We start from the raw sequence: 26,990 nt of genomic DNA, 5'->3' as shown, positions 1-26,990 counted from the left end.
CCAACTTTTTCACTCTCCTCTTTCACTTGCATCAAGAGGCTCTTTAGTTCTTCTTCACTTTCTGCCATAAGGGTGGTGTCATCTGCATATCTGAGGTTATTGATATTTCACCCGGCAATCTTGATTCCAGCTTGTGTTTCTTCCAGCCCAGCGTTTCTCATGATGTACTCTGCATATAAGTTAAATAAGCAGGGTGACAATATACAGCCTTGACGTACTTCTTTTCCTTTTTGGAACCAGTCTGTTGTTCCATGTCCAGTTCTAACTGTTGCTTCCTGACCTGCATACAGGTTTCTCAAGAGACAGGTCAGATGGTCTGGTATTCCCATCTCTTTCAGAATTTTCCACAATTTATTGTGATTCACACAGTCAAAGGCTTTGGCATAGTCAATAAAGCAGAAATAGATGTTTTTCTGGAACTCTCTTGCTTTTTCGATGATCCAGCGGATATTGGCAATTTGATCTCTGGTTCCTCTGCCTTTTCTAAAACCAGCTTGAACATCTGGAAGTTCACGGTTCACGTATTGCTGAAGCCTGGCTTGGAGAATTTTGAGCATTACTTTACTAGCATGTGAGATGAGTGCAATTGTGTGGTAGTTTGAGCATTCTTTGGCATTGCCTTTCTTTGGGATTGGAACCAAAACTGACCTTTTCCAGTCCTGTGGCCACTGCTTAGTTTTCCAAATTTGCTGGCATATCGAGTGCAGCGCTTTCACAGCATCACCTTTGAGGATTTGAAAAAGCTCAACTGGAATTCCATCACCTCCACTAGCTTTGTTCGTAGGGATACTTTATAAGGTCCACTTGACTTCACATTCTAGTATGCCTGGCTCTAGGTGAGTGATCACACCATCGTGACTATCTGGGCCGCGAAGATCTTTTTTGTACAGTTTTTCTGTGTATTTTTGCCACCTCTTCTTAATGTCTTCTGCTTGTGTTAGGTCCATACCATTTCTGTCCTTTATTGAGCCTATCTTTGCATGAAATGTTCCTTTGGTATCTCTAATTTTCTTGAAGAGATCTCTAGTCTTTCCCAATCTGTTGTTTTCCTCTATTTCTTTGCATTGATCGCTGAGGAAGGCTTTCTTATATCTCCTTGCTCTTCTTTGGAACTCTGCATTCAGATAGGAATATCTTTCCTTTTCTCCTTTGCTTTTCGCTTCTCTTCTCTTCCCAGCTATCTGTAAGGCCTCCTCAGACAGCCATTTTGCTTTTTTGCATTTCTTTTCCATGGAGATTTTCTTTATCCCTGTCTCCTGTACAATGTCACGAACCTCTGTCCATAGTTCATCAGGCACTCTGTCTATCAGATCTAGTCCCTTAAATCTATTTGTCACTTCCACTGTATACTCATAAGGGATTTGATCTAGGTCATACCTGAATGGACTAGTCGTTTTCCCTGCTTTCTTCAATTTAAGCCTGAATTTGGCCATAAGCAGTTCATGATCTGAAGCACAGTCTGCTCCCGGTCTTGTTTTTGCTGGCTGTATAGAGCTTCTCCATCTTTGACTGCAAAGAACATAATCAATCTGATTTCGGTGTTGACCATCTGGTGATGTCCATGTGTAGAGTCTTCTGTTGTGTTGTTGGAATAGGGTGTTTGCTATGACTAGTGCATTCTCTTGGCAAAACTCTATTAGCCTTTGCCCTGCTTCATTCTGTACTCCAAGGCCAAATTTGCCTGTTACGCCAGGTGTTTCTTGACTTCCTACTTTTGCATTCCAGTCCCCTATAATGAAAAGAACATCTTTTTGGGGTGTTAGTTCTAGAAGGTCTTGTAGATCTTCATAGAACCGTTCAACTTCAGCTTCTTTGGCGTTACTGGTCGGGGCGTAGACTTGGATTCCCGTGATATTGAATGGTTTGCCTTGGAAACGAACAGAGATCATTCTATCGTTTTTGAGATTGCATCCAAGTACTGCATTTCGGACTCTTTTGTTGACCATGATGGCTGCTCCATTTCTTCTAAGGGATTCTTGCCCACAGTAGTAGATATAATGGTCATCTGAGTTAAATTCACCCATTCCAGTCCATCTTAGTTCGCTGATTCCTAGAATGTCGACGTTCACTCTTGCCATCTCCTGTTTGACCACTTCCAATTTGCCTTGATTCATGGACCTAACATTCCAGGTTCCTGTGCAATATTGCTCTTTACAGCATCGGACTTTGCGTCTATCACCAGTCATCTCCACAGCTGGGTATCGTTTTTGCTTTGGCTCCATCCCATCATGCTTTCTGGAGTTATTTTTCCACTGATCTCCATTAGCATATTGGGCATGTACTGACCTGGGGAGTTCATCTTTCAGTGTCCTATCTTTTTGCCTTTTCATACTGTTCATGGAGTTCTCAAGGCAAGAATACTGAAGTGGTTTGCCATGCCCTTCTCCAGTGGACCACATTCTGTCAGACCTCTCCACCATGACCCGTCCGTCTTGGGTGGCCCCACACGGCATGGCTTAGTTTCATTGAGATAGACAAGGCTGTGGTCCGTGTGATCAGATTAGCTAGTTTTCTGTAATTTTAGTTTCAGTGTGTCTCCCCTCTGATGCCCTCTCGCAACACTTACCGTCTTACTTGGGTTTCTCTTACCTTGGACATGGGGTATTTCTTCACGGCTGCTCCAGCAAAGTGCAGCCGTTGCTCCTTACCTTGGACAAGGGGTATCTACTCACGACGGCCCCTCCTTACCTTGAATGTGGAGTAACTCCTCTCAGCTCTCCTGTGCCCATGCAGCACCTGCTCCTTGGGCCTTGGGTAACTCCTTTCGCCGCCGCCCCCGGCCCCCGGCCCGGCCTAGCCCCTGTCGGCTGCTGCCCCCGGCCCCCGGCCCGGCCTAGCCCCTGTCGGCTGCCGCCCCCGGCTCCCGGCACTCCAAGGAATAAGCGTCTTTTAATTTCATGAGTTAGTTAATGTCGCTTACCGATCAACCAAATAGAGAAAATAATCTCTTACTTGATGAAACACTTTGACGTACATCATCTTGATTACTTTCAACAACAATCTTCTTAGGTAATAAGAGGCCTTTTTTCCTTGACACCAGTTCTAACACAAACTGGGTGGCCTACCATTCAGTCCAGTTTTAATCGAAGTATCTGGAGTTAGCCAAGACCCCATGGGTTAAGGGCTCAGTCTCACAAGACTGCCCCCAGTTCAGACGCCAGCCATAATGGGGTGCTCAGGCTATAAACATTTCTGTCTGGGCCATTACAAATCTGGGGGTTCCCACGACCTCTCCTTGGGTTTGATAATTCACTAGAATGACTCACAGAACTCTGCAGGGCACTTTACTTACTGTTACTATTATGAATTTATTATAAAGGGTATAACTCAGGAATGGCCAATGGAAGGGATGGTGAGATATGAGGAGAGGGTGGGGAGCTTCTAAGCCCTCCCAGCACCCCGATGTGCTCACCAGCCAGGAAGCTCTGAGAAGCCCAATCACTGAGGGGTTTTTAGGAAGGGTTCATTACTACATATGAGTGGTTATATCATTGGCCATCGGTGATTAACTCAATCTCCAGCCCCTCTCTCTCCCTGGAGGTTGGGGGATAGGACTGGACATTCCAAGCTTCTCATCAGGGCTGAGTCTTCCTGGTGCTCAGCCCCCACCCTGCATCTGTGAGTAGTTCCCATCCTAAAACCATCTAGCCCACCAAGAGTCACCTCATTAGAACACAGAGGCTCCTGTCACCCTTCTTACTCCAGAATTCCATGGGTTTTCAGAGCTCTGCGGGCTTCCCTGATAGCTCGGTTGGTAAAGAATCCACCTGCAGTGCAGGAGACCCCGGTTCAATTCCTGGGTCAGGAAGATCTGCTGGAGAAGTGGTCGACTACCATTCCAGTATTCCTGGGCTCCCCTTGTGGCTCAGCTGGTTAAGAATCCACCTGCAGTGGGGGAGACCTCGGTTTGATCCCGGGGTTGGGAAGGTCCCCTGGAGAAGGGAAAGGCTATACCCACTCCAGTATTCTGGCCTGGAGAATTCCATGGTCTATATAGTCCATGGGGTCACAAAGAGTTGGACACGGCTGAGCGACTTTCGCTTTCACTTTCACTTTCTGGGCTCTGTGCTGACAACAGGGACCAAGTCCAAATATCATTCTGTGGTAACACAGGTTGGAAGAGCAAATATCAGTGACCCTGTTTTAGGGAAGAGGACTTACTTATACACAGCATAGGTGGCAGCCGACCGTGAAGCTGGGTGGTCTTCTCTCTGATTCAGTGTCTCTGGTTCACTTTCAATCTCACATTGTCCCACAGAATTGCAACCCTTGTCTTCAGCCCGCTGCCCTAGACCCGCCACAGCTAGTGCAGGAGCTCCTGGGCACATAGGCCTATTTATCTTTAAATTAATTAAAAGTCTAGTTCCTCTGTCACACTGGCCACATTTCAGGTGCTCAGTAGCCACCTGGGGCTGGTGACTACTGTGCTGGATAGGGCAGAAATAGAGCGGTTTCCATCCCAAGTTCTATTGGGCAGCACTGTCTCAGACAGTTAGATGAAAGCTGTTTTGTTAGGACGTTTAGAGTGATGAGGTGGGGTGACATAGCCTTTAAACCTGAGATAAAAGAGTGACACAACTACCACAAGTTCATCAGACACACTTTTAAAGTTTTTTGTGGGTACAGCAGCGCTTATTCAAATGGCCTGTCAGGTTGAGGAGAACTAATTGACTTTGACTGAACTCTGATAAAGTGTTAGTTGATCTTTGGGTCTAATTGTGGTGCATGCTTTTTTTGTTTTGTTTTGTTTTAAATAACATGGAAGGAAGTAAACTAGAACCTGGTTGGTCTTAGTCCAGGAATGATAGTACTTGCCCAGGGTGGAAAACTTGTCTCATGGTCATGAGGCAGCATGTGAGTCTTGGTCCTTGCCAACGATTGCTTACGTTAAAACCAGGAGGGTAAAGTGGCATTGATCCCTTCTCAGATATAACATTTTCAGATACTGTTTCCCATTCCCTGGGGTGCCTTTTTACTCTGTTTGTCGTGTGCTCTGATGCACAGATTTGTAACTGTGATGAAGTCCAATTTGCATACTTTTCCTTCTGTCGCCTGTGTTTTTAGTGTCATGACCAGTAAGTCATTGTCAACTCCAGTGTCAAGAAGCTTTCCCCCGATGTTTTCTTATAAGAGTTGGGTTTTGACCTGCTTTGAGTTAATTTTTCTATATGGTGTGAGATAAGGGTCCAGCTTCATTCTTTTTCGTATGGATATCCCAACCCCATTTATTGAAAAGCCTGCCCTTTCCTCATTGAACAAGGCAGAAGGGGAAAATGGTGAAAGAGTCAAAGTTTGACACTTGCCTGTGACTTTTTTTCTGTGATCATCAGAGAAGAGTAGTTATTGAATATTGAATGCACAGCACAGGCCTACAGTTGGCAGTTGATGATCCACCTGGATCTCTGTGCATGAGTGTGTGCAAAGTTGCTTCAGTCGTGTCGTGTCCATCTGCCAAGCTCCTCTTGTCCATGAGATTCTCCAGGCAAGAATACTGGAGTGGGTTACTGTGCCCTCCTTTAGGGGATCTTCCTGACCGAGAAATCGAAACTGCATCTCTTATATCTCTTGCATTGGCAGGGGGTGGATCTCTGTGGTAAGTAGATTTCCTAGGGTTATTTTTTACTTTTGTTTACTTATCTCTCCCTCCTATTTCCACTGTATCTTTTTTTTCCCCCACTCCTGAAAGTGCTGAAATAAAGAATAGGATAACAAGGGAAGGGAATTCTTCCACAATCAAGATCCTACTGGGTAAAGCTGTGAGAGCAGAAGTGCACATAAAACTGGCTGATTTTCCATTTTTCTGCTTGGTAGTAAAGTTTTTCTAATAGAAAGGGACAGCAAATGTTATTTTTTAAAATACTCCGTTTTAAGGGGTCCTCTGAAGCTGCTTGTCGCTGAGAGATGGCAGAACCTTTTTGAGTGAGCCCCAGTGGCAGAGCCATGGAATCCTTTTGTGTCCTGTAGGAATATTCCTAAGGCAACACTTCTGGAGCTGTGAGCAGATAAATAAGCAAAGACATCGAATGAGAATGCCAGACTGGCTGGCTGCAGCCCAGAGTTGTCAATCACCCCTTAATGTTTACAGAAGCAAAAAGTCAATGTGTAGTTGTTTTAATTTGACACACTCCTGGGTTGAGAGAGTGTAATTGCTGGAGGGGACAGTTAAGTGGCTGTGTGCCTTGTCAGTTTGTCTGGATCTGACTCCCGTGCTGAGTGCTTTTCTGATGAGCAATAGATTGGGTTAAATACAGACATAATTGCTCGCTTCCGAATATCGGTCTGCCATGCCTTGTACTACATTTCTATCAGCACTTGCCTGAGGCTGTTGGGGTTTATGCTGCAAAGAGAGTCCGTATGTTCATTTTCATGAATCACTGTCGATTTTTGAAAAGCAGTTGTTACAGCGCTAAGTGGAGTGTAATAAATTGCATCCCCTCCAGACCCACTGGAGTAAATCAGAACTGCTTATATCCATCCAAGTGGTCTTTTGAGTATAAATGACTTTTTGTTTACTTATCAAACCAAATATTGTCTCCAGGAAATGAAGGCAAATGATTTGCTTATTTTTTAATCCTGTGGATTACATTTTGCTGCTGTTAAACCAGAGAGGAGATACTGTATATAGTTAGTTAAGAAAGTCTCCCCATGCAGTAAGTGAAACTATTCCAAAGTCATTTTCAAGACCAACTCTGGGTGTTAACCTTGCCTCCAACCACTACTTAAAATGTGCCAGAAAGGCAGTGAGCTCTGAAAAGAGAGTGTGGTTTCTTGCCCAAGAAGTTTCTAAGCAAAGAAACTAAATTTGGGAATGTGTATTTGTCTCTTTGAATTCCTTGGCTCTGCTTCTTTCTTCTTTTCTTCATTCCTTCCTTTCTTCTTTCCTTATGACTCCACTGAGTCTTTGTAGCTGCACATGGGTTTTCTGTGGTTTCGGAGAGCAGGGTCTACCTTCTCTCATTATGGAGCACGGGCTTTAGGCGCCAGGGCTTCAGTTGTTTGTGGCGCATGGGCATGGTTGCTCTGCAGCATTTGGGATCTTAGTTCCTGAACCAGGGATCGAACCTATGTCCCCTGCATTGGCAGGTGGATTCTCAACCACTGGACCACCAGAGAAGTCCTTGGCTCTGCTTCTTTATGAAGGAAGTGTGCTACATGGTACTTATATGTTCTGATAGCTGAGAGAAAATGGTGGACATGGCTGTATTCATTGCTTCTGCAACTTAAAGTGACCAGAGGTCTGAGAGTCTGTGCTTGGGATGCAGATGTTACTGAGTTTGATCATGGTTATGAAAACTATTATTATGAAATCTGTTTCACATTTAGCACTGGTTCGAAGAACTATCTCAGGATTTTCTTTTTTTTTTTGGTTGGGCCGTTGTCTTCTTTGACTTACCTTTCCCATGGGGCTTGCCAGGCACATAAATAATGTCTGTCTCAGTGACTCACTAATAATCTTTTATTTTTATTATACTTTTCCTTTGTGCTAAACATAAATAACAAAACTTGCCACTTTAAACATTTTAAAGTGTAGAATTCGGTGGCATTAAGGGCATTCAGAATGTCATGCAGCCATCTCAGGTTACTCTAGAGTTGAAGACAGTCACTGATCTGCGAGGTGCTAGGGTAGCAGGGTTGTCAACTCCAGGTGGCCCTTCTAACCCACACTGCCCTTCATTGGGTGAAAGCCATGGCATTCGAGGGCTACCTCCAGGGTCCCAGGGATACCCCATTCCTCTAAGAACTACATGACATCTGAGTCCTGACCTCGCCTCTGCTCATCTTCTGTTAATGGTTATACCCACTTTCTCGTAGTAATACTTTTCTCTTTATATGCTTATTTTCTTGTCTTCATGGTTAGATTTTCTAAAGGTTGGTTTGTGTTATTGGACCCTTCATATCACCATCATATGAGTTTATTAGTTCATGTGTAGATTTTGATTGACGTAACTTAACCTGTTCTTAAAGAGATTTTTGAAAATCTTTATTTCTACATGTTTGTTTAATGACCCACAGAAAAAGTGGATATTTGTGGTAATAGAGCTGGCTGGCTTAAGAGAAGTCACTCCCCTAAATAGTGTAATAAATACACAGGATTCACACTCAGACTTCCTCCCGCCCCCGTGTATTAAGCTGCTTCATGAGGTATAAAGGGGTCGTCCCAGGTGGTGCTAGTGGTAAAGAACCTGCCTGCCAACGTAGGAGCTGTAAGGAGCTTCTCCATCCCTTGGAGGGCATGGCAACCCACTCCAGTATTCTTGCCTGGAGAATCCCATGGACAGAGGAGCCTGGCTGACTATAGTCCATAGGGTTGCAAAGAGTTGGACACAATTGAAGCTGCTTAGCAAGGATGCACAGTCGAGTTTGAGCCTGCTGAAATTCTTAGAAAGGTTACAGTTGAAAGTGCTCCGGGCAGGACCAATTCCAGGAGAGAAACCGAATGATGTCATGTTGGACGTCTGTCATTGCTCCTTCAGCATCCTCACGGTAAGTACGCATACTTACGTGGGACTTTTTCTTACTTCTGGTAACCTACTCCACTCTTATCCATCTCTTTTTTGAGAAAAAATAATTTGATAAATAACATGGTAAAATATTATTGATTTTATGTCTTAGTCCTCTGGAGTATTTGAATTTTAAAAGGACATCAGGGTTTATTCTGAAGAAATGCATCTTTAATGGTAGAATTTCAGATATTTTGGTCCTTGGGTGGCAGGCATATTTTAAGGACAGACTCTTGTCCCCTGATTTTTAAGTCATTCTTTGACACGTAACCACCTCTTTTGTATTCAGGGAGCCAAGCCTGACTCAAGCATGTTGGTGATTGAAGTGCTTTAAATTTGGCTTTATCCCAAATAGTATATTTGTGCCTCTATTGTAATATCACACACTTATAATAACAAGCTATGTATCATAAAATATTGTTATTTTATGTTTCAGACATAGACATTATAGTATATTTTTTTCTGGTTGTCAGTTGTTTACTTTGGAAGGTGCATGACTACTCATGAACAGGATAATTTAGTAAACTGTTTGCCTAAAGTACACACCCAAAAATGACTAACTTAACCTAAGGAACCATCCTGACCTCTGATAAAGACCCTCTCTGTTTAACCAATGAGGAATAACAATGACATCTACAGCACATTTTATCAGTGAATTAGATCTTTTGCAAAGTAGGATTTTCAAAAATCAAAATAGTTTAAATTGGTTTATATGAACAGTATAACTACACTACAGTTAATTTTTTTCTTTCATACTAGTTTGCCATCAGCTGTTTATACTTCCATCAAGATTAAACCTGCTATACAGCTATGTTTTGTACTGTGTTCATCCAAAAAGTACTCAAGTCAGAGATTTAAAAGAGAGTACTGAAAAATAACTTGGGAAACAGCTCCTATATAGACAGACAGACTAGGCATTTTCATCTCTTGTAGCTGTGTTCTCCTTACCAGAGGATCTAGTCTGATAGAATACAGGCCACAACACAGAAAGGAGAAAGCAATTCCACCTGCTTTCTTGTTGACATAGCCTGGGAGACAGTTATATTTCCGCTGGAGCTAAAAATGTGCTGTGCAGTCTTCATTGTAGGAAGAATTGAAAATGTGGCCTCACCATGTAATGGGCACGCATCCAGATCTGTGAGGTCATACTGGCAACTATTGAGATTTACACAAAAAAGCAGTGATTGACACTCTTCCAAGGGCTGGATTCATAGACCGAGCCAGTCGAGATACCAACGAAATTATAGTGTTAGGAAATTTGTTGTGAAAAGTTAGATAAATGATCTGATTTCCACCAAGTCTCCCAACACAGTCAGCCATTGACTGTGAGGCAGAGGTCATCATGTGCCACCTGAAGCGCTCTTCTACAGCAGCAGGAAGATCGAGAATTTGAGCCTCCTATTTAATGCCTGAATCCCACGGACTGGGACGAGCTTAGTGTGTCATTGACAGAGAAAACGTTAATGTCTCTACTAGGGGAGAAAGGGCTTCACGTCTTCTTTCAGGTGTAATCACTTGATGCTGAGTTAGTTCTGGTTTGTACTTGATTAATTTTGACTTTAAGTAGGCACTTAAACCTTTAGAGCTTAAAAGAAAAGAAGATTTCAGGAGTTGTGAAACAAAAGAATTTTAGCTCTGAGAGAGCATATTGAAGCTGTTGAGCTCAACCCCCTCACTTTATAGATGTGGAAACTGAGGCCCCATGTGCGACTTGCCTAAGGGATGGTGTGGTCTTAGAGGCAAATTCTGTAGAATCCAAGAGTGTGTTATGGTACTTACTGCAAACTGTCCCCTAAGGCTCTGGTTTTAGATTTGAGTCTGAACTGTTCTGTGTTAGCCTTGCTGATGGATAGGTTTTCCTGCTGGTGGCCCTGGTCAGGCCCCACGGCATTTCTGTTAGATGTATCAGGAGCCCTTGATACTGCTGACCGGGAGGTATGGGAGCTTGCTGGGTTGACTGGTTCATTTTTTATTGTCTCCATCCTGCTTTCGTGGAAAGTCACAGGAGGTGGAATTGGGTAATTACTTACCCCTCTGAAAGCTCACCTGCACGGATCAGCCGGGAAGTCCGCCCTCTTGTCTTGTGTCCATTTGTGCTTGGTGAGGCCTGTGGGATGGGTCTGCTTTGATGCCCACCCCCCACTTCCTCTACCAGATGTGGGCTTTGCAGAACACATCATCATTATCTTAAATCAGATGAAGGAAAGCATCACTTCTACATTAGGCAGGGGCTCCTGTACCCCTCTCCTCTCTTCTCCTCAGGCCGATGTAACTGGAAAAAATCAGACAAAAAGTCGGACACGACTGAACTTTTTTGATATCACTCTTTTTTGCCACCTCGATGTCTGGTTGCCCTCACATTCCCAGATCCTATGGTTCCATTTCCGACTCGCCTACCAGGGGCTGAGGATTGTGGGTAGGGGTCAGCATCTCCTCCACAGCTCCTGGCAGCCTCCCTGCTCACCCAGGAGAGACCACCGCTCCTATGTGCTCTGCTGTTTGGGGGCTCAGAAGGTTCTTCAACAGGGAGTCGCTTCTGAAGAGAATATAGGGTTCTGCCCAGTGACACCCACTATACTGTCTGAAACACCTGGAATCTGATAGGCAGCAGATGGATACCTGTCTCCAATCATTGACTTAACCGAGTCACATGCTGGACCCCTGAAGCCTCTTTTGATGGAATGTAGATTTAAAAGATGTGGACACTAGGATCCACCAGGTAGCTGCTTTCCTGGATTCATTTGCAAAAGGCAAACATGCAACTCAGGTGATGCTTGGGCTTCAAAGCTGTCTTTCTCAGCAAAATCTTGGCTTTCTGGAGGGAAGCTCGGACACCAAGTTTGTGAATGTGAAGAGGAGGGCTCATGGCTCTCTGGGTCATGTCAGCAGAGTGGGCTGTGTAAAAAATCAAACCAGCAAACCTGTCAGACTGTGGCCTCATGGCAGACAGACCCAGGTTCAAGTCCTGAGTACAGAATCTGGCCCTGACTCTCAGCACTTGTGTGACCTTGGATGTTAATCACCCTTTCTGAGCCTCAGTGTTTATAATCTGTCAAATGAGGATGTTAATACCCACCTCCCCAGAGGGTTTTTGTGAAGATGGTAAGTAAAGCACAGTGCCTGCAACGTGATAGGGGCTCAATGAATGATGGCGATGATTATTAATAATTATGCTAATAAATAATGTGGGCTGAACCTCATCTCACCTAAGTCAGCACTTAGCAGCTCCTGCCTGGGGCTGGTAGTCCAGCCTTCCTCAGGAGTCCTGTTTCATCGCCCCAGCGTCCGCCAGCCTGCGCTCATTAGAGAAAGCAGTTCACTCCTGCAGTGAAAGAGCAGAGAGCCATGCTCCCAGCAGTGGCCTCTGTGTTCTTTGATTTCCTTTTATCTTTGCTTTTTGTCCTTTCATATCACTTTTTATTACTATAAAGCAATCTGTGTTTATTAAGCAAATTAGAGCCTGTGGCAGCTGATAGTTTTTGCTTTTTCACAGACAGTTCTAAGGACTTTTTAAATAAATGGATGACCTTGGTTTAGCATTATAAAAAATTTCTCCCTTAACTACCAAACTCATTCATTAGCTAATACTAATATTTGTATATTTTTCTTTTCTTTCATGTTTATCTGGGTCAATGTTACAACTAGCATTATTTCCTAATGAAAATAATTAAAAGTTCATTTTATCCTCTCCTCCAACATGAACAATTCTGGAGCCTCATTGAAGCACTAGAAAACCTGAGACTTACTGTTAGCCTAAAATAATCGTCTTGTAATGTCAGTTCTTTAAATACCAGTTATTTTCTGGTTAGCCACAGGACTCCATTCTAATTAAGTTCCTGGAGACCAAGTGAAGGGGAAGCTGATTATTAGCTTGAGATTCTCTTATGGGTAGATGCTTTGAAAGTCTGTGAGTTCATTATAGGGTAGGGACCCAGACCAGTGTGGGTCCAGAACCTTACTCAGCAAGAATACGTCTTTTCTGTAAATTGTGGAAGCCTGACATGGGAAAAGTAACATTGTGGGATTCTCCCACATAATAGTAGTACGTTTTGTATGCTGAGCGGTATAGGCAACACTTAAGAAATTTGCTGTGCCCCAAAAGGTGACAGACATCTCTGCAGTGTCCAGAAGCCACCTCCTTGAAATGAGAATACCAACAGGAGCTTGGGGCCTGAAATCTGAGTTCACCTCTTGGGTGAATTAGTTCAGCCATTTGCCTTTCATCAAGAGCCGCAAGGAGTAAACAGAGAATAGAACTGTGTCTGGAGGGGGCTGGAAGAGGTCTTGCGTGTCAATCGGCCAAGGGGAGACCAGGGGAGAGGGTCAGGGAGCACCAGATACCTAAGAACAGAAAAAAAGTGCTCAGAGATAAGGGAGGCACAAAGGATCAGGCAAAAACATAATTGAGAGAAAATTTACCTTCTTCCTGATTTTGCTTCAGATGGTCCCTGCTGTACCTATGAAGCACTTACTGATTAACTGCTCCCTTATTATGAAAAGGGACAACAAGCAAAGAAAGGAATAGTCGATTGAATATATTTTAGTTTTAATTACTACAGCCTTTAATGTTAATGAATGTCCAGAACTGAGGCTCAGAGTGTTAAATTATTGCCCATAGGCACATCACTAGTAAGTGACCCAGCAGAACCTGGTCCCAAGTGTCTCTGATTACAGGTGTCCTAGTTTTTTTCTTATGAGAACAGAGACTTGTTTTATTTATGGCTGGAAAATCCCATGAATGGAGGAGCCTGGTAGGCTGCAGTCCATGGGGTCGCGAAGAGTCGGACATGACTGAGCAACTTCACTTTTCACTTTCATGCATTGGAGAAGGAAATGGCAACCCACTCCAGTGTTCTTGCCTGGAGAATCCCAGGGACGGGGGAGCCTGACGGGCTGCCGTCTATGGGGTCGCACAGAGTCGGTCACGACTGAAGCGACTTAGCAGTAGCACAGAGCAGATGCTCAGTAAATAGTCCATGAATTAAATAATGGGTTAGCACCACACTGCCTTCTTTAATGCTTAAGAAGAGTGTTAGCTAGTTCTGGAGGTAGATGAAGACATAAAGAGGACCAGCGGTAGCCACTGTGTTCCTGAGTACTCAGCTCCCTGAGAGGTCTCTTCCTACATCTTGAATATGAAATAAAGCATATTCTGAAATTTATGCTTTAAAAATTATGGTGTAATCAAAAGGCTAGGCAGCGCATAAACTTGACAGTTTGTGTAATTTAAATAATGTTTCTGATCCGCAGGAAGCTTGCCGATAACTGTGGAAGGTATTTCCACATGTAAATTGGTCAGTTTTGTGATGAGCTGGTACCTTGAAGCTTGCACCTTGAAGCTGGAACCTTGAGCTTGAAGGAGCTGAGGTCGCCGTTTGTTATTTGATTGCTTTTTGCTCTGAGCTTTGAGGGAAGCCAATAATGCAGTGAGTGCTGGACTTCCGCTCTTGTTTTCAAATTAAAGATTTAATTATAGTCTCCATTGAAGATGAACCAAGTGTGAAAATACCTGATCTACTGGAATGTGTGATCGAGGAGGAGTGTGTGGGTTGGAGTGAGTGCCCAGGCACTTAAATACTTCAACAGTAGCATTAAGGGTGAAATCAATTATTTTGTGGCCAAATGCTGGCCTGTTGGTTAGTCAGAGTCAGTGAAATTTATCTTCTTCTTTATCATTTTTTAAAGCTGAAAGGTTTTTTTTTTCTTAGTAGTTACTCTGATAGACTGCAGGCTTAAATCTTCAAGACTTTGAAGGTTTGAAAGATATACATCTTTGAAATTTGTGGAGACTTGGCTTTGTAGATCAGTACATGGTCATTTTGTATTAATGTTTCAGGTATGCTTGGGAAGAATGTGGATCGGCTCATTGTTGGGGCCAGAGTTCTGTATCGGTTTGTTGAATCAAGTTTTTTTTATTGTGTTCTCACATCTTCAGTCAGTCATCAATCACTCAACAATGATGAAAGCAATCTATGCAAAATCTATACCTTTCAGTCTTCCAGCTTCTGTCCTTAGTGTCCAGAGTGAAGTTACATCTGTCCAGGGACAGGGTTTAAGAATAGATTCACAATGTCACATTAACTCATCATCACTGGGAAAGGATCTCTTTTGCATAAATGAACTTTCCAAACAACTGATAACTTCTCCTGTGATTGCCAAAGTTCTCTGCCTCTCAACCTTTGATGACAGGGACTTTTACAAAATAAATTCTCTTCTTTCTCACCTTCAGGATGCTGAATCTTTCTTGAGGGTTCAGGTTCATTGTCACAGAGGTGTATTTTTGTTATTCCCGGCTCTCCTGGTTCCCCACCTGCTTTTGAGTTTTCCTCACTTCTTCCTTGATGTGGGCTGGCACCTGTCACTTCTCTCTTGTCTCTGTAGCTGCCTCCCCACAGTTCTTTCCATGCAGACTCATCTGTCATGCTGGCGATGATGGTTGGGGTCTAGGAAACAGATTAGCTGACTTTGGCCAGTGAGACTTTCATTCCTCAACACTGTTAAGTAGTGACCTGGGGTGAGGCTTTTTACCTAGTGACTATCAAAGGGCCTCAACCACAAATATGATGTAGATCCTTCCCTTTTCTTTGGGGGAGTTAGGTCAGTGGTGGAAAATGATAGAAAGGTGAAAGTGATGGACACAAGTGACATTCTGGCAAAACATGCTGGGTGTTAGGGGAAGGAGTTGTTTCTGTGCAGAGAGATAGGGGAAGATTGGCTTTTGACCTGTGGAGACTGGGGAGGTGGTGGGACCCACATGAGGTCAGTGTCTGCAGTGGGGAACTGAGGTCTGTAAGGATTGAGAGCAGGGCCGAGTCTGAAACATGGCTTACCTGCAGGGAGAAGTGAGAAATCAGGTTGCTCCCCAAATGCCAGGCCAATGAGTTTGGAGTTGTTCAGAAGCTTCCCAGTGTGTTTATTCAGGAAAAAACATCTGGTGAGAGACATGCTTTTGGAAGAATAACTAACTGGCCATCCCAGATAGATTAAAATGAAGTAGAGAGGAGTGGAAAGGGCAAACAGATGCTCGCCGGTGAGGGCGACTGGAAGGGAGGGAGATGGCAGGAGGGCTCCATGCAGTTCAAGACAGTGGGAACGAGCAGTGGCTTAGATGGACGGGGGTGGTTCTGAGATAGAACCTTAGCTGCAAGTGATGTGTGCCAGTTCAGGACCCAAGAGAGGACAAGATGGTGGATTCAGTTCTAAACAGATGAGTTTACATGGCAGGAAGCTAATCCAGGCAGAGATGTTCAGACAATACTTTAAATACAGAAGTAGTCCTGAGTGAGAAATATGGGCAAGAGATATGGATTGTGAAGTCATTTGCAAGGAGGTGATATTTAAAACTTGTGTGGATAAGAGGACCAAGTGGAGTAGTTTGGAGAGTCTGTATGCAGGGTTGGGCTTGGAGAGGAGGATGCTCAGGAGGGGAGAAAGCCTGGAGGACAGCTGAGGGGGATGGCAGGGAGAGGGCGTGTCAGGTGTCAGCGCTCCTGGGCAAAGAGGAAAACAAGCCATTGGCTTTGGGGACCAGCAGGCTATGGGGGACCTTGAGAAAGTGTTTCTGGGGATGAAGCAGCCACCAGTTTGCCAGGCATAACCCAGTGAGTAGTGGGCAGTGATAATAAAACAGACTGAGTGGTAGGTCAGGGTTGGGGAAGAGAGGAAGAAATGGAGTAAAAGATTAATATAAAAGGATAAAAAAATAAAACCCCACACTTTACACCCATTCAGATGACTTTTATTTTAGAAGGAAAGGAAATACCATGTTGTTGAAGATGTGGAGAATTGGAACCCTTGTATACATTGCTGCATGGTGCCCCTGCTGTGGATAGCTGTCTGGTGTTTCCTCAAAAACTTAAAAATAGAATTAACATGTGATCCAACAATTGCAGTTCTGGGTATATATACAAACAAAGTGAAAAGAGGGACTTGAGCGGATATTTGAACATCGGTTTCTCAGGTGGCACAATGATAAAGAATCCACCTGCCAGTGCAGGAGACACGGGTTCCATCCAGGAAGATTCCCTGGTAACCCATTCCAGTATTCTTGCCAGGAAAATCCCATGGACAGGAGCCTGGTGGGCTACAGTCTATAGGATTTCAAAGAGTCAAACATGACTGAGCACACACTCAGTGTTCATACTAGCATTATCCACAAGAGCCAAAAGGCAGACACAGGCCAATATCCACTGAGAAATGTTCAAGTAAACAAAGTATGGGTTGTTCATCCCATTATGTACATGGGCTGGAATATTATTCAGCCTGTAGAAGGAGAGAAATACTGCCCCATGCTACAACATGGATGAACCTTGGAGACATTATGCTCAGTTTAATAAGCCAGGAACAAAAAGGCAAACACTGTATGATTGCACTTAGATAAGGCATCTAGAATAGTCAGATTTAGAGAGCTGGAAAGTATCAGGTGGTTACCAGGGACTGGGCAGAGGCATTGCCGAGCTCTTGTGTAATGGTTACAGAGTTTCAGTTTGGAAAGATGACAGAGTTCTGGAGGTGGCAAGGTGATGCTGGTTGTACAACAGTGTGAATACAGGTAATACCACTGAACTGTACACTTAAAAGTTGTTAAAATGGTAAGTTTTATGGTTTGTGTATTTTACCACAATAAAAATACTTAAAACAGAAAACAAAATCCTGAAAGAAGACCAGTTTTTTGACCAGTGGGAGGGAGAATTAAATAAAAGTTGCCTTACACTTTGATCAATACCTGCCGGCCTTTATTTCCTTCATTTGGCTCAGAGTTGAGCTTGGTTGACCAGGGCCAGCAGGCCATAAGTGAAGCTTCTGCTCCCACAGAGATCATGGATTAGTCTGAGAAGTCCCTGAAAAAAAGGCTATAGTCAAGTTTGGCTTCAGAAAGGATGTGGTTAGGGGGAAAAGGAAAATCTTTTCTTTGAAAGCAAAGTAAAATACTTGTCAAAATGTGAGTTCTCTCTTGAAACAAAAATGTCATAAAGCACTGGAGAAGGGAGGGTGCAGTCACATTCCCTGAATGCCTTATATCATTCACAGATCAAACCTCTTGAGGGGGTGAAGTCCTTTCTTGGGATCTAATTGACCGGCATTTTAAACAAACAGAAAAGTGTTTCAAGAAGTACATATATGAACTTTTTTTTTAAGCAACTGCGGTCTTACGCAAAGTGTGTCAATACTCTTGAGGAGAAGCATAGCTTGTACTATTAATATTTTCTTATTTCTCTTCACCCTTAGCACCAACCTTTCTGAAAGAGTGTTTTTTTCAGCCTGTAATCTGAACTACCTTATCCATGCATGGTGGCTGTGTTTTATTTAGGAGGTAAAATAACCTGTGTGACTGAGTAGGCATGTGTCCTCCTGTCTGGAAATGCCTGGAATTTTCTATCCTGATTGATTTCATCTGGTGTGTGTTTTGTTTAAATGCATCCTTATGTTTGCTTCCTCCTTCTGTATCAGAGAAAAGTATTAATAATTACTCATCTTAAATTTCCTATAATGCTAGTTAGAGGAAGGAAAAGTTGGCATAGTATTAATAGCCAATGCTGATGAAGTTTTGCATTTGTTGTTTTGTTTTTAAGAAGGTATTTACTGGACATAGTCTTCTACCCTGCTACTAGCCTATCAGTTGGACAAGAGTATTTATTTTGAAATTATAAGCTGCAGAGTTCTACTTGAGAAACAGCTCATGAACTTTCTCCTCTATTCATTTAATTCCAAAGAATCCAGATATTTTAAAATGAAAGGGTTCCTAAAAGCCATACAGCCAAAACTTGCATGTTTTGTAACAATATGCTTTATCGAAGACCATGTGATCGCATGGGGAAAGGCTGACCCCAGACTGGTGCATTAGCTGGAAACCCATCTCATCTTGGGCCCCAGGTGAAAAGGCAGCTGCATTCCGTCTCCTCATGCCTGGCTCTCCTGACAGTGGTGTTGACTCCAAAACTTTGTCCTGTTTCTTAGTCTTAACCAGGAGTTCCATGAAGGTTGAGTTTTCCATCATCTATTACCTTTTAAGGTTGAAGCACCTGAGATTCTTTCTTGTCAGTGTGAAGGAAGCTCTCAGCAGGGCTACTTTAAAAATGTCTCTTGTTGAAAAATATCTGGACAGAACTGACCTCTTTTCTAGGCTGGCAAATGCCGCAGCCTGCTTTGTGGGTTTGATGCCTTTTGTATCAGAGTAAGCAGCTTTCCTGGAATCAAATGGGAAATCTCCAGAGATGACTTGTGGAGGCTCTTTTAGCCTGGTCTGCCTTGGTTCCTGAGAAGATCACACACATATATAAACTGTGTTTTCAAATGCAGTTGCTCGAATGAACACCCAGTCATGGCCCCTGTCTTCTGTAGACTAGGCATTTCTGAGTCCCCAAGAATCAGGTCCTGGCTCACCTAGAGCCAGGCTCTTGGCTGAGATCATGCCTCAGGGTGTTTGGTGCGGCTTTTCTCTGCCTCAGTGCCCAGAGTCTTGCCAGCAAATACAGACAGAATTAAAGCCTTTGTCCTGTAAAATCTTCAAAAGTGTTTTTAGACTTGAGGTACTCTCTGCCAGTGTGTCGGTTAGCACTCTTTTATGGTGGCAGCATGGCTTGTGAAGACCAGATTCCATGGTCTTTCTCACTCACTTATCCATTGTTGAACACCTGCTGGGTGCGTTGCATTATGCTAAGTAGTGCACCGTACTTGTTCTTGGCTGAATTTCAGTTTAGCAGGCTTCAGTGTTTTGCCTCGTAGACTTTTTCTTCCCTTGAGGTGGTTCCCCTGGCTCCTGCCCCTGCTCTTGGTTCAGTTAAGTCTCCTTCCCTGTTGGCCCAGCCTCAGGAAATGTGTACCTGAAGTACCCGGAAAACACAAAATAACAGGCTCAGGTTTCAGTTGGAATTCACCTCACTTTCAGCCTTCTGGTGTGTAAAGAAGGATGAATGAAATAAGTACTTCATTTTACTTAATAAAGTAAAAGTCATCCTTCTCTGAACATTGAAACTGCAACTTGTCTGAAAACATTTAGGGAGGTTTAAGTTGTGTTAACACTATTTCTTTTTTTTTTTTTTCCCCAAATGGTACTTGATAGAAATCTTACTAATTTCCTGGTCCTGTCTTAGGCAGAGGATGGAGACTGAATCACACTCCTTCTTTAGGGAAGTGCACAGATTCATGCCAGGGCGAGGAGCCTTCAGATTTAGAAATGATTTTGTCATTTATCATCTCTTGGATCCTCAAAGCAACTTTCTGAGATACATTGTTACCTTCCTTTTACAATGAAAAATTGAGGCTCAGCAGTGTTTACTGAGGTGCTATGTCTGATGGCAGAGCTCGTGGTCTTTCCAGCTGGTTCTCAGGAGGCCACTATTGGGAGCTAGGCTGAGCCCAGCCTAACAGATCCTCTGGAATGAATAGGACTGGGCCCGGGAGCAGGACCCCCTCAGCCCTCCTGCCCTTTTCAGTGCACATCTGTGCCAGGGAAATAGTCTGCTTCCTCAGAGAGGAGAAGCTGGACCAGAACTGACAAGCTCTCAAGGAAGCCTGAGCCAGGGCGGGTGGGTGTAGATAGGTCAGGGAGGATAAGGGTGGAGCAGTGATACCAGGAATAGGGCTTAATTTGGACTGCAGCCAGTGCTGAAGTGCTGCTGTCTGTGGGTCACATGGCTGGATGACTAAATGCTACAGCTGTGTACAGTGGTGACGTGGGCCTCATGGAGCCCCAGCGTTGTTTGGTGTAGAACCATCCTAAGTGCTCTGTTGTCCCCATTTTACAGATGAGACAGAGGCACGGAGAGGGTAAGGCACTTGGCCCAGGTTTTCAGTTAGTAAGAGATGGTCCTTCTCCCAAGCCCTCACACGTCCCCCGGCCCTGCTTATTGCCTTGTGACTGAGGGTAAGCCTCTGGTCCCCAGCAAGGCTCGTCCGGTCAGGGCTCCCGCTTCCCAGCAGTTGTCAACGAGGGGCAGTGAAAACTCTACTTCTTCTGGGGCACTGATGCCTATACCTAGTACTTCCCAGGGTTTTCATCTTTTAGGACAAATGTAAGCTCAGAAAGAAGACTCTTCCTGCTTCAAAGAAGACTCTTCCTGCTGTCTGAAGGAATGGTTCACTTGATCATTGAATAACAACACTGTTTTGGAATGGTTTATAAAGCATGTCGACAGGCATTCTGCTGCTTGATTTTAATTTGACACCAGCTGTCTTCTCACCCCTGCTCAAAAAATGAAAAAGGCAGAACTTATGTCATGAGGGGCCTGTTGGACAAAGGAGGACCAGGTTGTGTGCGTCCTGGATTTGACTCTGGTTTTCATGTATGCCCCAAATGAAGTAACTGTGTATCAGTGGTTCCTGGCTCTCTCAAGAGACATTAAGTGTGGCCTGGAGGGAGTAGACCTTGTACTAAATCCTTATTGGACTGTGGCTCCTTCAAAAGCAAGAGTCATCTAGTGTGAAGAGACTGAGACTGCAGACGAAGGAAGTAAGGCAACTACTGTGTACTCAGTCATTATCACAGTGACCTGTCATTAGCCTTATCTTAGAGATGGGGAAACTGATGTTTAAGTTCATCGTCCAAGTAATTTAGGGGATTTCATCAAAGTTGGCTTTATTTCAGTGATGAGGAAAACAGAGCAGAATTAGCCTATGTGAGGATTTACCTCAGAATGTTGTCATGAAGGGGAAGAAGAAGCCACACTATGTTTAGGTTTTGAAACTGAGTGTGTTCTGGTTAAAACACAGTGAATTAGAGCATCTTTGACTCTTTGGACTGTTTGTGTCACCCAGTTACTGCCTCCCTGGATGAGACACGTCCACTGCACCAGCCATAATGAGTTAACCTCTCACAGGAAGAAATGTCAGTGAGAGAAGAGTCTCCACGATTCACGGTGCCACTTTGGGGGTGAGGGAGCAGCCAGGAGCGTCAGCACAGCCATGGGCAAGAGGTTTCTGGGGAGGTGAGGATTGAGGAGGTACTTAGAGGGTGAGTCCCTCTCAGGGCAGGGCCACTGGCACAGACATGTCACTTGTTTACGGGCTTGCTTTGAGACTCGAGTAGGTTTGGTGACCTCTCTATGAAATAAACAAGGAATGTGGGGTCCTGGCAGCTGCTACACTGGTCCAGGGGGATTTGGCAAGGAGGGCAGCAGTGGGGGCAGAGGGGGAAGGCCTGGACCAGAGATCGTTTTGCCTGGGTCCCAGGTGAGCTGGATGGCTGAACCATATCCCTTCTCTTTTCCCTTTTTTCCCCCTTTTTTTGTCTGTAAGGTAGCATACAAAAAGGGAAAAGAGAAGGGATATGCTTCAGCCATCCAGCTCACCTGGGACCCAGGCAGAACCATCTCTGGTCCAGGCCTTCCCCCTCTGCCCCCACTGCTGCCCTCCTTGCCAAATCCCCCTGGACCAGAGATGCGGGAGACCTGAGTTCGATCCCTGGGTTGGGAAGATTCCCTGGAGAAGGGAAAGGCTACCCACTCCAGTATTCTGGCCTGGAGAATTCCATGGACTGTCTAGTCCATGGGGTCGCAAGAAGTCGGCCATGACTGAGCGACTTTCACTTATAGGCGGAATCAGAGCATTTCAGTTGAACTCTAGCTAGTAAGGGGGCTGTGTTGATAATGGTTAAATATGTGCTTTCTGTTATCAGTTCCCTTATTTGTAAAGATGGCTTTCTCAAGAGCTTGCCAAGGCAGTGGTAGCAGGACCCAGGAGAAGCAGTGGTCATGCACCTCGTTCATCCACCAGAGCTTCCTTTATGATGTTTGACTTCTCTGCAGTGTGCACAGTGACCAGCTGGCCCCTCTCAACACTGGTGCTAGATTTTAGAACTGACAATTAAGATGATGTTTTCAGGGAAAGGGTCATCCTAAAAACACCCTCTCTATAGCCACTCACTATTCTTTGATTACACACAGTTGGAAAAAAAAAAAACACATTTAATTTTTTCTACGATTATGATTTTTTTAGTAAGCTTATAGTAAATGGAGATTAATAAAGGGCTATTTTATTCTCAGCTTGTGGTTTCTAATTACATCAGTTACAGCTTAGCCTTCCTCTTCACTAGCGTGCAGGCATGGACTGGAAAAGAATGAGCTAATCCTTGATAGATCAGGTGGAATAAAGATCTCTATTCATATCTTTACCTTTTATCCCTTGTTCTGAGTGCCAAGAATTAATGCTGTTTGAAAGTACAAGCTGAACCTGCCAAGCTTAGGACAGCTGAGATAATCCTAATTATTTTAAATGTTAGTGAGAAGGGCAGCAGTTCTACTCTGGAATAGAGTCCTCTTGTGAAACATGAAATGTCTGCTAAGTGGTATTGATTGGACATGATTTTATTTCCAAACACCATGGTTATCATGAAGTGGAAGAATTTGTTGTTGAAGAGATTTTCATCAGCTTTTCATCAGACTCTTAGGCCTGCAAACTTGAGGAAACCAAAGAGGCCAGCACTTTTGTTTTTTTTTCTGTCAGCATCTAGGTGAAGAGTTGCTAACAGTTGAAGAATGCCACTTGCATTTTTATTTTTAAAATGGTTCCTTACTGGGAGCTTACTAGTATTTAGCATATAGAGAAAGAACAATTTTTTTTTCTCAAGCATGAATATCCTGTTTTTCACCTCACTGGAAGAGAATTATTCATTCCAGTCCACTGACTCCCAACAGATCATTCAAGTTAAAAGTCAAGGGTCTTTGCAATGTCAAAAGATTTAGCAGTTAGACTGGGTTTTGTTGTAGAGAGGTGGGTTTGGGGGGATAGTCTATAATATGTTCCAACAAGAATATCTGTGATTAGATGACATCACAGAAATCATCTGTTTTTTTCCCCTCAGCATTGATGCTAGTGATTATGTGTAAGGTTTGTTTTGAGGTAATAAAGACTGTTTAGCTTCTGTAGACAAATAGGCTACTTGAGAGAAAACAGATACTGGGCTTGCTAGTTCAAATCAGGGTCAGCCTTGGAGGTTTACCCACCTTTCATTGTAACCTGAAAAAAAGATCAGATGGGCACTTTGCCCGTTTTCTTACTTTTCAGTCTCTACTTGGGTCTCCAGAAGTTGTTTCTTCCATTTCTGTAAATGCTGGGAGCCCACTGATGATTACAGAGTAGCGTAATCCTGATTTGTCTATTACTTGTGAGAGCTTCCTGCTCCCATCCCCACCCCCACCTCCACCACCAGAGCAAAGCACTCCCATCTTCACTCATGCAAATAGTGTGTTGAGCATTTCTGGCAAATTATTCTTTCTTTCTTTGGGTTTATTCCCCAGAGTGGAATTACCAGGTCAGAGGGTATGAACAGTTTTACGGTTCTTATTACATGTCACTAGATTGCTGTCCAGAAAGATTGAACCAATTTCTAGTGCTACCAACCGCATATCTTTCCCCACGGTCACATGGACGCTAGCCATTAGCATTTTTACCAAATAATATAGAGGAAGCTTTTAAATTGAAATTAGCCTCCTTTAGGGCTCATTATAATCAACACACAAAAAATAATTTTGGCTTTTTAATTTTTAATTGGTATAAAATGATTAATTGTTCTTTGCCCCAATGAAGTTTAATGAAGCAGCATTTAAATGAAGAGGGTACCTGAGGGACTATACTTAAGGGTGATAGTAAAATAAATTTTGGACATTAGTCACTAAGGTAAATACTTAATAAATCTTTGATGCACTTGGAACTACTTTTATGAGGTGCTATACAAAATGAGTTAAACAGATAACTGCCCTTAACTTCAACATTGAAAGACAGTGCTAAGCATTTCAACAAAAGTAAAATGAACATGGATTTAAAGTTTGAGAGGAGAAAAGCTTTAAAAATATAGACATTTCCCAAAACAGGTTGAGTTCATTTATTTGCATATTCTCTGGAGCACAGTCATGCATTAAGTAGGCTTGGAGCCTCTCTGGCCTGTACAGGTGACACATTCTGCACATGTTCACAGCCCCAGGTCAGAGGAATACTTTCCAAGAAAATATCCACAAGGCAAGTGAGAGCAAAAGGGGGCTATCCCCAAATCCCTTTCTTTTGCAGAATTCCTGCCCTTTCCTTTTCCAGTCCCAAGTCGGCTGAATGGGGGAGTCAGGGTGTAGGAGGCATCCCTAGGTGAGCTGTTGTTACCTGTAGGGGAAGGCAATCTCAGGGCTCAGAACTTGTCTGGAGAACGCTCACCTGTTCCTTTATAGCCTCTGAATTAAGTTGACAAGGGTCAGTTATTTTCCCTCCACAAGTTCACACAGACATTAGGAAGTTTCAGTGGCCACTGACTAACTAGGGCACCTAAGGGTGGGCTAGTGCATGGGTGAGAACAAGCCAGAAGGTGGGGCTGACCAGTATTGCACTGCCCATGGCAGCTTTCACAGGGTCCCCTTTGTAAAATGGCAGATTAATTCTCTCAGTGCATGTTTTGAAGGTTAAATTTACATACTCTTTGAAGTAGGTGACACACAAGAAGTAGTCAGAAAACATTCATTCCCTTCCCCATCTCTCATATACAGAGGACCTTCTGTTACTGGCTTGACGTGAGGATGGGGGTGGGCAGGTTAACTCACAGACTCTGCTCGGCCCTTAGCTGGCTCTCCAGGGCTGGATGTAGTGACAGGATGTCAGAGCAAAGTCTGCTGTCTATAGATACAGCATCCTTGGGCATGTAACACAATTCAGAGATTATTTTGGATTTGCATGGAGATTTAAATCCATATAACAGTTCAAATTTAGTAAGAAGCCTTTATGAATAGCAAAACAAGAAAAGAAAAGAAAGCTTCAGGTTTCCTAAGTTCCGAGTTCTTTTGGTTGCTATTATATATTTATATATGCATGTAGACACTTTTGTGGACATCTGTAAAGTACTCCTTAACAATCAATTAAAAAAAAATCCTTACAGATTAGTACCCATGCTTTTTATTTAACGTACTAAATCTAAACAAATACTCTCATTATCAAAAGTAAATTGCTTGCAGGAAGTTACCTACTTTGTTTTTCAAATTTATTAACTCACTAAGTTTTCAGATCATTCCTTTTGTAACTGGATATTGACATAGCTATTCCAAACTATCCATCTGTCTGTCTGTCCATATGTCACATTAGAAGAATGGGACTTTCTGAAATAATTTGGTCCAGTGGAGTGGTTAAAGATCTGCTTCTTAAATCCCAGCTCTGTTCTTTTATTTTTGTGTGGTTCCACTAGCTGCAGCAAACCTTCTCCAAACCCATAACAAGCATAAATAGTGTTCTCTTGTAAAAAGGTCTCTTTTCAGCATGGTAATATACCTTATTAAATTCCAAACATAATAAGTATTGATGGCAAACACATCAGGACCCAGTACAGCTTCTACTATGATTTAGTTCTCTACAAATGACTTCAGCACTCAGCTCCCAATGCATTTTGCTAATTACATCATAGATTTCCCTATTGATGAACACAAGCTGAATTAACACAGGAGCACTAATGTACCCTTTCACCATTATTGTTGTACAAGAAGCCGTGGCAGATGCTGGCAGTTAGTTACACAAACATTAGTATTAACGATTGGCCATTTGGAATTGGTGACAAACTACTGCCCGGCAGAATCCTGAGGCTGAAACCAATCAGGAAGTTAATGAGGAGAGAAATTACCACTGCAGCTTCCCCTTAATTACATTCACACTAGGCAGGAAGGGAGTTCTGGGGGTGGATCTAAGCTCAGATAAGGTTAAGAAGGTCAGAGACCCTTTTGCTTAAATTTTGTATCTACTGTGACTTGTAAGGTTGCAAAAATTGTTCAACACATTATTAGTTTTGCATCCTTCATATTTAATGTCGGTTTCCTTGTGGGGCTTTATCTTTATAGGTTTGCTGTTAAAATCTTTGCCTGACTACTGTTTTAGTGTTGTATAATTCAATTTCTTTTTACTTACGGTTTTTTAAAAAGTTTCCTTCCTATTTACTGTTTTTTACTTTTTAAAAGTTATGTATGCTGACCCTCCCCTGAGTGCTTATTTCCCCCCATCCAAGAGAAATAATAGGAAAGTTCTCATAAGCTCTTTCACTTGCTATATATTGAGAAGCTAGGGTTACCTGTCAAATGGTGGAATACGTGGGCAGGGTCTTGCTTTGGGAGATTTGTCAGGTAGATCATTTGACAAGGCTCCAGTTCTATTAGCATCCTTTACATAAAGGGAAGGGGCTCTGTGTAGGGTGGAAACAGTGTCCCTAAAGAGGGTTGAGCAGCTGTTTTTTGTTTTTACCGAACATAAAATTTAATCTCTGCTGCCTAACTTAACCTCTACAGTTGCATAGATAATACTGTGCAGAAGTAGTCTTTTTTATTCTAAAGAAGCGCTAGAGATTTTAATGAGTGTCTGTATAAACACTTCCAACTCAGAAATTGCAGAGCACCTTTCTCTTTGTTGGAACCTAACTGCATACTGGTTGTAGAGACTAGCCACTTCTAATGCGCTCTTCTCCCTCTTTCTCTCTCTCTCTCCCCACTTCCCAGTATTCTCGCCACCCAGCAGTCAAGATTCCGGCTTGGTTTCCCT

General features: G+C 43.3%; 1 protein-coding gene, 1 long non-coding RNA gene and 1 pseudogene across 6 annotated transcripts in view; 1 reads left to right on the top strand and 2 right to left on the bottom strand.

Moving 5' to 3' along the window:
• The window catches only part of DMRT1 (doublesex and mab-3 related transcription factor 1), a 97,772-nt gene that overhangs the window by 69,695 nt on the left and 1,087 nt on the right, over nt 1–26,990 (top strand). For all 4 annotated transcript variants that reach the window (XM_081504078.1, XM_081504071.1, XM_081504062.1 and 1 more), the window contains exon 5: nt 26,948–26,990. This exon is cut by the window's right edge and continues 1,087 nt beyond it. In XM_081504078.1, coding sequence (XP_081360204.1) covers nt 26,948–26,990 — 43 coding nt within the window. The remainder of the gene's footprint in view (nt 1–26,947) is intronic.
• LOC145511140 (protein CFDP2 pseudogene) lies at nt 568–5,223 on the bottom strand (annotated as a pseudogene). The gene is made up of 2 exons (XR_014057542.1): nt 2,871–5,223; nt 568–2,833 (listed from the first exon to the last, which is right to left on the bottom strand). The product of XR_014057542.1 is annotated as a protein CFDP2 pseudogene (transcript).
• Nucleotides 16,218–22,404, bottom strand: LOC145511281 (uncharacterized). The gene is made up of 2 exons (XR_014057740.1): nt 21,874–22,404; nt 16,218–21,577 (listed from the first exon to the last, which is right to left on the bottom strand). It is a non-coding gene; the product is annotated as an uncharacterized LOC145511281 (long non-coding RNA).

Source organism: Giraffa tippelskirchi, chromosome 1, assembly GCF_054371585.1.
Source record: "Giraffa tippelskirchi isolate mGirTip1 chromosome 1, T2T-mGirTip1v1.2.pri, whole genome shotgun sequence".
In the NCBI taxonomy this organism is placed as follows: Eukaryota; Metazoa; Chordata; class Mammalia; order Artiodactyla; family Giraffidae; genus Giraffa; species Giraffa tippelskirchi.
This window is presented reverse-complemented; position numbering and strand designations above follow the sequence as displayed.